The 10916-nt window shown below is 33.8% G+C and overlaps 2 protein-coding genes across 2 annotated transcripts; one reads left to right on the forward strand and one right to left on the reverse strand.

The window, feature by feature from the left end:
• The first annotated feature begins 5107 nt into the window (after positions 1–5107).
• Positions 5108–6473, forward strand: LOC114758343 (uncharacterized). The gene is made up of 3 exons (XM_028947395.1): positions 5108–5299; positions 5377–5589; positions 6414–6473. Exons 1-3 carry the CDS (start codon positions 5108–5110, stop codon positions 6471–6473), a joined length of 465 nt encoding a protein of 154 aa, XP_028803228.1.
• A 101-nt stretch (positions 6474–6574) lies between these two features.
• LOC114758344 (uncharacterized) lies at positions 6575–10480 on the reverse strand. Its single transcript, XM_028947396.1, has 6 exons — positions 10244–10480; positions 7894–8079; positions 7585–7811; positions 7229–7491; positions 6831–7105; positions 6575–6754 (listed from the first exon to the last, which is right to left on the reverse strand). The coding sequence occupies exons 1-6, from the start codon at positions 10478–10480 to the stop codon at positions 6575–6577; spliced, it is 1368 nt and encodes a 455-aa protein (XP_028803229.1).
• Between the last annotated feature and the right edge of the window lie 436 nt (positions 10481–10916).

Genomic DNA, 10916 nt, shown 5'->3' on the forward strand with positions numbered 1-10916 from the left:
ACATATCTATCTTATGTGCCGAAAATCACATATAAAAAAAGCTAATCTAAACATTTTTTTTAATTTAATGACAAAGGAAGATGTTCTTATACTACCTCCCGTCATAATTATAATACTACCTCCGGTCCTAATTATAAGAGCCAGTTGACTAATTTGAGGAGATTAAAGAAGTAAGTTGAGTTAGTTGTTTGTCCTAAATAGGTGTTGTTTTTCCTAAAATATCCTTATTAATCAAGTATATTGACTAGAACTATCATTATTAGAAGGGCTACTTTGAAAAAAAATGTATAAATATGAGAGACAAAGTGGGTTGGGGTCTTATATTTAGGACCAAAATAAAAGTCAAACAGGGTCTTATATTAAAGACCGGAGGTAGTACCTCGTTTATAATGTGCAAAACAGGTCTTATAATTAGGACTGGAGGTAGTATATGTTTTGGATACGTACATTCCACTATAGTGACCCACAACAAAACCTTACATCTCTAATTTAATTATCAAGGACACAAAATTTTAATTTTAATTCTCAGCCAAAAAAATATTTAATTTTAATATTTCAAAATTTGTTCATATGTGTGTGCGTGTATTTGTGTGTCTGCATATGTAGGTTCTCCGGAGACCAGGGAGTGGAAAGAGCGCACAGTGCTCAAAGATAGCTTCAGGGTTTGGATATGCCCATCTCAGTGTTGGGGACCTTCTTCAAGCAGAAACTAACTCTAGAACTCAACATGCGTAAGTACTTATATAAAATTTTGTGTGTGTAAGTGTGTGTGGTTAAAAAAATATATTCAAATACCATGCATTGCATAAAATTGGATCAATAGATTACATATTGAGGGCATGTTTGTTTTTGTTTTTTGGTTCTGAGAAAAATTTTATAAAATTATTTTTAAAAATTTTTGAAAACAAAAAACAAAAAAATTTGTTTGGATAATTGTTCTAAAAAATTATATTTAAAAATAAATATATTGAGACTAAAGGGCGAAGCTTTAATGAGAACTAAAGTTCTCAAACAAAAACAAGTCATGGAGCAAAAAAGAAAGGCTTTCCCAATTTTCTAAAACAAAAAAAAAAATACAAAGAAAAAAATAGGAAAACAATTAGAAATTATTTTGGTCTTTTAGTCTTTTGAAAAGGTAGGTTTCTATTTTTTTGTTTTTGAAAAATCACTCAATTGAAAACAAATTATCAAACAAGTTTTTTTTAAAGCAAAAAAACTTTTCAAAATAAGAAAACAAACAGCTTTTAATTACTATGAATTTTATATTTTTATATTGATATATTAAATATATTTTTTATTACGCTTAATATATTTTTCATCTGTCTAGTCATTTATATTAAATTTCATGCGTTAATAATATTTTTGTCGAGATCAATGATTGAAGAGTGCAAGAAAAAAGGGAAGCCTGTTCCAAGTCAAATAATAGTAAGTGTCTTGACGAAGCAATAAAGATAAGTGAGACCAGCAAATTTCTTGCTGATGGATTCCCAAGAAGCCAAGAAAATGTTGAAGCAGCTGAGAATCTTGTGAGTCTCAAATACTTCAAAAATAATTATCCTCAATTAATTAATTAATTTTTAATATATTGTTTATGTATAGTGCTAGTGTGAGTGAATGATCAAGGACTGATTTTGAAAAGGAAATAATTATCCTAATTAATTAATTAATTAAATCATATTTAACAGGTGAAAATAGAGCCAGACTTGGTTTTATATTTTGATCGCAATGAATAAGAGTCCATGAGGCGCCTTTTAAAAAGAAATCAGGTTAGTTAATCACTCTTTCCGCTTGGTTCAGTCATTGATATTACTGATTGCTTAATTCAAATTTGATTATTGTCATATTCAAATATTCAATAAAATAGGCACTTTCAACATATTTCTCTTTATTATTAATAAATTTCGAATCTCAACATATTTTTTCTTATTATTAATAAATTTTGAATCTCTGACCATGTCTAATCAAAAGACATCAAATTCCTTTCATTCAGCTTAGACATTACTAGTAAGGTTAAGGAGCAATAACTATGAAATTTTTTCTCATAAGCGTTTGGCATCCTAAACTTTTTTAAAAAAGGAAAATACAAACAAGTTTCAAGAGATGGAAAAAGTTTCCCAAACCTTAAATGAGCCTAACATCCTTATGTGGGGTCCACAATTTTGTCGGCATTTTTGCACCTTTTGAAAACTTTAAGATGCCTTGTCTATGAAAGAAAATTTCATGGGTGATTTTGCCCATTAGCCATTGAATAAAGAGAGAATTACTATAAGGTTTCAATAAAAGAATTTAACTATTTTCAGTGACAAGTGAGCAATACACACATGTTGTTATTTGTTGCACTGTAACTTGTTATTACATGTTTTTCAATTACTATCAGACTTTTAAATAATTAAATTCCTTTCTTATGAATCTTGTGTAATAAACACTTGGCCTATTTAATGCCTCAGAGGATTTTACCTTTTTTTTCAAATTCCATGTGTATTTTGCTACTCTAAAAACTTAGGATAGTATTTTTACTCTTTAAACCTTGTTGGCAAGATAAATAAATTGAAATTTTTATGGCTTATGAATTGTAAAAAGTTCTATTAAATGGTAACATATAGATGATTGACACATTAGTACTAAGCTGAGCAATATATAGAATTATACGTATATTAAGTGTTTGATGTGTGTTTGAGAGTGGCATAAATTATGAGAAGTAATTTTGAAGTGAATGTTGAAGGGAAGAGTTGATGATAACATTGAGACCATCAAGAAGAGACTCAATGTTTATTATCATAGCACATTACGAGTGATTGATTATTACCTCTCAAAGGGAGTTCACAAGGTGTGTATATATACTATTGAATATTACAAAAAAAAACCGCTTTATTGATTCTTTTTTATATTATAAAAAGCAAAATGTTTGCACATTTCCAATTCTTAATTACTAAAAACTCCACAAAAGAAAAGAAAAGCAAAGTACAAATTACTAAAAACCGGATGGGTACTTAAATTAGTTGAGACAATAGTTAAAAAAACAATAGTGAATTGGAATCAACTGAATCATAATTAAAATATTTAGCTTGAAAAGAGTACTATTTAAAATAAAAAAGCATTAACTATTTAATGAAAAGCATTAACTAACAAGTATATGGAGCATTCATACATAATTCACACAGAACCTAGCAAACCAAAGGTACTGAAGGACAAATATGACAGATTGTTATTTTGTTTATTTTCTTAACTCAAAAACAGCATCATTTGAGACTCAGCACTATGGGAAAAAAATTATAAGAATCAACCTGGTTGACCTATTCAAAACTTTATTGGATGAGTTAAAATATTAGTTCGCCGATTTATTGGTCTCACCAAGCAATTCAAGTAGGATTTTAGTAGCATGAGAAAATCAAACTTCTTTATAGATGAAGGAAGATGCTTATGATATAATGTAACAAAGCATTTCCCTTCTTTATTGCAGGAAAAAATACACATTTTGTCAGTTAATTTTATATAAAATTTCATTTTGGTTTCTTAATTTTATGAAATATATATTTAGTTCTTTAACGTTAACAATACATTTAGTTTTAAATATTTATTTTTTATGCCAATTATTATTATTTTAAAAATTAAATTGAATATGTCATCATTTGAAAATATTTTATTAACATTTAAAAATTTAATGGATGCAATTTTTTTTTTTTGGTTAATGAAGCTAATGGTATTGATGCTAGAGAACTGAAAAAACACCACAAAATTTAGGGACCAAAATAAAATATTGTATGAAATTAAATGATAAAAAAAATTTGCTTATGCTTTTATTGTACTCCATCCGGTCCCAAATCACACTACAAAATTTCTTATATTTAGAATCGGAAGAGTATTAATAATTACTTAAGATTTATTCATTTTTCTTGTAGCCTTCTATGTTTCAAACATGCGATGAGGAATGGGCATTATATGTTGACACAGATTGAGGCTGGAAAGTCAGTGGAGGAAGTGTTTGAGGATGCCGAGGATGCTGTGTCGCACCTTTCGGAAAATCATGTGCAAGGGTCAAAGCAAAGTCCACCTGATTGACTAAAGTTTGGTAAAATTGATAAAAAAAAATCCCTATTTAAAAATTTAATTAGCTAAAAGACCTAAATTTGAGCACGTGCAAGTATGATCCGTGAGTGTAATATATCTTCTGCTATATGCAACATATCTTTCATTGTGTGCAAATAATTTTCGTATTGATAATTGTTGTATATTATTGATAATATGTTGCACACAGCAAAAAATATGTTATAATAACGGATCATAGTTGTACTTGCTCAAATTAAGACCCTTTTAAGTAATTAAATTTTTAACCAGGGATGTTTTTACTAGTTTTCTCTTAAAGTTTATCATTTTGTATGTTTATTAATTAATGACACTATCCTTTTGCTTTGTTTTAGTCAACCGTACTGAAGAAGCAGATCTCACGAGTATGAATGACTAAATGGCCAAGATTTTAAATGCAAATTCTTTCCCATTCTTTTTCCTATTTTTCATTTAAATATAATTACATATATTTTTCTGTGTATTCTTTAAAGTTTAATAGGATAAGTGTGTAATTTTATCCCTTATTTTATTTCTAAAGTGCACTCATGATTTCAATCTTTTTAGTGATGCAATTTAACCGATGATTTTTTTTTTGGGTACAATTTTACCTATGATCTTTTTATTTTAGTGTAATCTAATGTTTAGTAATAGGTAAGATGGCACCAAAATAAAACGATTATGGGTAATATTAAAGAAAGGGATAAAGCTCATTTTTGCCATGGAAGTTTCTACAAAGGAGCTCTGGTTGCCAGGAAGTTTTTTTAAGTGCAATGTAGCCCCGGAAGTTACAAAAAGGTAGCAATGTGGACCTATTTAGACGGAGGCGTCACAGTCGTTCGCCACGTAGGAATTTTTGCCACGCAAGGTCAGAAATGTGGTCCATAGTGGAATAGTGGTCCATGTCATAAATGGCAAAGGAAATGTTTTAAGCCCCCTCTGAGTTGCACTGTATCCATTAGGGTGAGTTTAAAATTCCCCTAGGCCAGTGGAGGAAATTGATGGAGGGTGTTAATGTGGTAGGGCACAGCATAGAAGACAGGAAATGGGAGATTCTTCTACATCATCGGTGAGTGGAGGGAGGCGTAGGGTTGCATTTTTGAGAGGACGAAGTCAAGATACTGAGAACGATAGACAAGCAAGGAATTGTCGTTGCGGCATGGTGGCTCCTCTTCGGACATCGTGGACAGAGATGAACCCAGGTAGGAGGTTCTATGGGTGTCCAAATTATCTGCAGGTTTGCTTTTGTTGTTGTTGATGCTATGTTATAAGTTGTGTAAAAGTGATATATAATGCGTTGTTTACAATGAACAGGGAGGGGGCTATGGATATTTTCATTGGCATGATGAGGAGATGGGAGAGAGGGCAATGGAGGTGATAAATGAGCTCATTGGGCATGTGGAAAGGCTTTATGAGGAAAATAGGAGACAGAGGAATAGAGATGATGAGACGAAAGCAATAGTTCGTGAGATGAAGAGAAATGAAAGGAGGCTGAAGGTTGTGATGGGTGCATTGGTGGCAACTTGGGTCTTCTTCATTATTAGCCATATATATAATTAAATGGTGGTGTGGGCGGGTTGAAGTTTTTTGTAATAGGAAAGTATTGTATGAAATGTTATTTGAATTAGTTGGAAATAGAAAAGTTCCGTATGATCCTTTTGGTGAATCAGTTGTTGTTATATTGCTAAACATTTGTGATATTTGTGATAGTAACAGGGGAAGGGGAAAATGACAGACCGATAACATTATATTGGTATCAGTGGTAAAGTACCTAATTAGATGCACAACTGAAAACAATAAATTGCCAAACATTGGCACACCATGGTAGTTGATGAAGTGGCCAAATAATAAATAAAAAAAGATGCCTGATAATTGATAGTAATAGAACATTACATAAGTTGTCTTGGTTACAAAACATGAAATGGTAGTTAAGTCTGGAAATGATCGATACATTACAATCCATTTCAACATTAAATATCCAAACAAAACGAGCTACATATAAAAAAGATTGTCCTTTTAGGATAAGAGTCTATATAAATACAGTTACAAAACCTCACTACCTTATAAACCACTCTTTGACAGTAAACATCAAGGCATCTAATGTCGTCCTCTTCTAGCTGTTGCCTTCTTTTTTCTACCTAAGGCAATGGGGTTAGTGTCCTTCTTGGATACGAGTGTGGAAGTTGTGATGGTTAGTTGTCCTTGCCACATGAGACCTGGAGGAGTGAAAGGCATATGAGAAGGAGTTGATGTAGTTCCTCCATCCCCTTTATATTGAATTTTGCAAGACCCCTCCTGTGTTGAAGTTTGACTCCTGGTAGTCCTGCGTATTTTCCTTTCGTTGGGTATAGGGAAGCGAGTCTCAACGTCTGCATGTTGCTCCATATACTCAGCAGTTGTGCCCTCATTAATGACAACCTCAAAAGGCATCCCAGGCTAACAACAATGCATTTGAAAACATTTAAAAATGAAGTTATAACTTGTATAATTAAAGTGTCTAAGCATACAAGTATTACCCACATTGTCCACTGTCCAAGTCAACTCTAAGTCCCATTCCACTCTCTGTCCTATTCTTATAAAATGCCCCTCCCCCACGTGGTCTTGAAGTAGCTTGAGACTCTTGAGTAGGAGCTTTACTTTGACTACGCCTCAGCCTTTTTGGTCTTGGTGTTTTGAGACTAGATTGTGGTTTCTATTATAATGAATATCAATGCAAAAAGTGTTAGATGGTTATAAAAAAGTAATTAGCTGAAGAGTATTGTACTTACATCTGGACAAGTTGCTCTATTATGGCCTTCTTTTTGACAAATGGTGCATTTGGCAGTAGATCTTCTCTTGCTTAATTTGTCAGGTGTAGGCAAAGGCAAATCTGGATTTTGCTGAGAACTTTTCTGTGCAGGTTGTCCTGGATTGCCAATTTTTCTTCTCCTCGCAGACTCTTCTGTCCTTATCCTCTTCTTTCTTGGTCTTCCTGGCATGTTAGACACTAGAGGTGGTTCCAATGACTGGAACCTATGAATACCCCAGAATGCCTTGCCCCTCACTAGTTGAAATTTTGTCCTATAACTAGCCAAATATGCATCCGTGTGATAGTATCATGAAATCAAAATTATTGGGTCCAATTTTGCATGATACAATGCACAAAGAGCATGCTGACAAGGGATACCAGTCAAGTCCCATGCTCTACACGTGCGTTGTTTCCTATTGATGAACACAGTATGCCTATTGTCACCCTCATTTACCTCGTACCCATCATCACCATTAAAGGCAACCCTACAATGCACGAACAAGTTCCTATTCTCCTCAAACAAAGCAATAGACTTAGGGCTAAAATTTCCCTTCCACTTTTCTGCTAGCCTCTCAGACTCAGCCCACTTAGACATCATCTTTATCCGAATCCCATCTATCATCCTAATTATAGGCAAGTATCTAAAATCATCTATCCAGGCATTAAGACTCTCACTGCAATTGTTATCAACAATCTAGGACAAGCACCGAGTACTAAAAAATGCTCTTACCCACATAGGAGGAGGGTAACTCACAACTGCCTGCTCTGCTTCTTTGCTCAAAGCTCCTAATGCTCTCAAATTGTCATCAAATTGCTCCTCAAACGTGCTCCATGCGCATGCAAAGAAAGTTTTCTTCAACTGACCACTATGCCATCTCTTGCTCCAATTAGCATAAATGTGTCTTGCACACAATCTATGCTCAGCTTCTGGTAATACATCCGACACAGCTAAATGCAACCCCTATACCATTAGAAGACAATTTATGTTTTATATCATAATTGCAACAGTTGTATGCAAATGACAAATGTGATAAGAAAAAAACCTTTTGCATATCAGACATAATGGTCACACGCTCCCCATTGTTCAGATCCAATGACTTTTGTAACCACTGGAAAAACCATTTCCAATTTACAGTGTTTTCCTTCTGGGTGATCCCAAATGCTATGGGATACAAGAAATCATCAACATCTAAGCCAGTCGCTGTTAGTATTATACCATTGGCATTTCCCTTCAAAAAGGTCCCATTAACTTGTTAGAATCAATCTCACCCAAGAGCGGGGTGAATTGGGTGAGTTACAAAAACTTAAAAATTAAAACGAGACAGTATTGAAAACAGAGAGTCAGAGTCAGGAGAGATTTCACCAAAGAGGGAAGACACAAGATTTATACTGGTTCGGTCTTAACCACTTGACCTACATCCAGTCCTCAGAACACTTCTGAGTATTTCACTATCTTCCAAGATCGACAGGGCTCTTGGTGCCTCGGTACAGTAATTGAATCGCTCAATCACTCCCCCTTACTCCCGTAAGGATACAAGCCCTCTCAAGAGTCCACACTCTTGAGTATCACTCAATAGTAATTAATGAAGAGTAGTTATCGACTCTCTTACAGAGTGAGTTTAATGATGAACACTGACGCTCAGTAGTATTGAGGAAAACAGAGTACTGAATGCTAGGCTTAATAATCGCAGGTGGTAGTTCCGCTATTCAATCCCTTCATTAATGCTTCTTCGCGCCTTTTATAGTTGAGATCGTTAAGTAGCCGTTAGACGGAAGAGCTTCTAGCCGTTGTGACTCCGTTTGCGTGTTTCGCCGGTTTCAACGGTTCCGTTATTAATGCGTCTGAGCTTCTGACACTATAGATTGTAGTTTACGTAATCCCGTTGAAGAGCCGTTGCAGTCTTTCTTAGTGATCTGCATATTTTAAACTTTGAACAAGTAAGAGTCTTGCGGTGTATGCTTTAGTCATGAACTAAGAAGAAGAATGAATCGATTATACAAGGATTCTAGATGAGATGATTTATCTGTAAAAAGATCAGAAAGAGATCCTGGACATGCTTAATCAAAGTGGTGATCGATTACTTGTTGATCGATCAGGTTATCGATAAACAGAGTGAAAGCTTTTTGAATCAGTTCAACAATATTATCGATCAAGTGTTGGATCATTGATTTTAGGAGTTATCATAGTAAACGGAAATCGTTCCATGATCGAACAAGTGATCGAACACTTGTTGATCGAACAGATTATCGATAATTCAAATGTTATTGAAATGAAACTTCAGTTATTGATGATCGAACAACTTATCGATAAATGGATGATGGATAAGGTTATCGATAAACCATGAGTAAGAATATATTCAGTGAAAAACACAGACTATCTGGAATGATCGAACAGGTGATCGATCAATGAATATTCGAACAAGTGATCAATAAAGTGAAGAAAGAAATTTAATCCTGTAAGGTAAAGAAACTGATTATCGATCACGTTTTGTGAAAACATGAGTTTCAGGAAATCGGATGATCGATCATATTATCGAAAAGTCAATGATCGATTAGGTGATCGAAAAAAAATGGTTCAACATAAGTTAATGCGAATATAGCAATCCTTAGACTCTTTATCGATCATGTTATGTGAAAAGATATTATACAAACAAGTTAAATTATCGATAATGTTATCGATAATTTGGCTGCAGAAAAACTAAATATGAGCAGATAAAAACATTGATTATCGATCATGTGATCGATAATTTTCTGATCGATAAGGTTATCGATCCAGCAGTTAAGATGACTACCTGCATTCAGAGAGTTAGATCATAATGTTCGATCATGTGATCGATAAACAAATGATCAAAAATATGATCGATAAATGATAACAGAATTAATGTGCAGAACGAGTAGAGTGTGTTACCTCTTATCGAAGTCGTTATTGATAACTGATTTATCGATCATGTGATCGATAAATACACTTCAGATTTGGTTCTCTTTATCTGTTACTTGTTTGTTTATCTGATGTTATCGATCAAGTGATCGATAATTAACTGTAACCTTATGTGATTTCCATGTTAGCGATGATCAATCATTTTATCGATCAACAACTTATCGGATAGCTCTTCGATCAAAATACCTTCTATAAAATTGATTTATACCAGAATAGTTATCTGAAAACTTAGCGATAAACTCTGATCGATCAACATACTTAACCCAATTAATCTAACTTTGTTATCATCAAAACTATAATCCTAACATAACTCCTATAATTGGCCTACACCCTGCCTTCCATCCAATCTTAGCAGCATTAACAAACAAGACACGACATCAGAATCTAATTACCACCATAGATTTAACAAAATTAAAAAGTCACCAATGTAAAATTAAAAAAAATTAAAAAGTTACCTTTAAAGCATTAAAGCATATATAGAGTCTATTGAACATCCTTTTTCCATTGTCTAATGCATCTTTACTCAGTTCAAGAGAGACATCCGACCCAGGATTGGATGTTTTGAGCTCATGACAATAAGCTTGCAGGTTGTTGAACTCATCGATATAGCTTCCCTCCATCTGCCTCATAATTATTTTCTTCTCCAATTTGCATTTATAAATGCTTACATGAAGCTTCAACTCATCCTCCATGTCCTTTTTCATGTCAGCAATCTTGTACTGTGGCCTCTCTTGGATCTTCCTCTTGAAATAGTTTGCAATTCACTTCACTGAAGCCCTAGGGTTCTTGAAAACCCTACCACATCTGTGTTTTAGGAAAAGGGTCTTCACTACTAGCCCTGGATTTGTCCCATCTTTTGATGCATACAGCACAAATGGACACCCATCCTCACATAAAGCCTTTACCTTAAACGGCTCACTTTTAGCTAGCCTCAACTTCACTCCAAGCTTAATGGCATAGTTATTTATTACTCCTACCAACTCAGCTTTGTTTGCATATGTATTTCTAAGCATGAAAAATGGCTTATCTTCAGACCCAGTTGCTTCTTCATGGGCTCTCACTTCTACGAAAGGGCCATTAGTATCACTTGAGCCCACTTTAGTAAACAAGTCCTCATCCTCAGAATCT

This window comes from Neltuma alba, unplaced genomic scaffold (assembly GCF_004799145.2).
Source record: "Neltuma alba isolate B1F8T4 unplaced genomic scaffold, ASM479914v2 tig00010689_pilon, whole genome shotgun sequence".
NCBI classification, from domain to species: Eukaryota; Viridiplantae; Streptophyta; class Magnoliopsida; order Fabales; family Fabaceae; genus Neltuma; species Neltuma alba.

What these genes read in the sequence shown, in the direction of transcription:
- LOC114758344 (XM_028947396.1), bottom strand. Translation starts at nt 10,480, where the DNA reads ATGGAGGATGAGTTGAAGCTTCATGTAAGCATTTATAAATGCAAATTG. An exon ending in TATGCTTTAATGCTTTAAAG is followed by an intron (nt 8,080 to 10,243) that starts GTAACTTTTTAA and finishes ACCTTTTTGAAG; the next exon opens with GGAAATGCCAATGGTATAAT. An exon ending in TTATGTCTGATATGCAAAAG is followed by an intron (nt 7,812 to 7,893) that starts GTTTTTTTCTTA and finishes CTAATGGTATAG; the next exon opens with GGGTTGCATTTAGCTGTGTC.
- LOC114758343 (XM_028947395.1), top strand. Translation starts at nt 5,108, where the DNA reads ATGGGAGATTCTTCTACATCATCGGTGAGTGGAGGGAGGCGTAGGGTT. An exon ending in GGTGTCCAAATTATCTGCAG is followed by an intron (nt 5,300 to 5,376) that starts GTTTGCTTTTGT and finishes TACAATGAACAG; the next exon opens with GGAGGGGGCTATGGATATTT. An exon ending in GTGCATTGGTGGCAACTTGG is followed by an intron (nt 5,590 to 6,413) that starts GTCTTCTTCATT and finishes CGTTGGGTATAG; the next exon opens with GGAAGCGAGTCTCAACGTCT.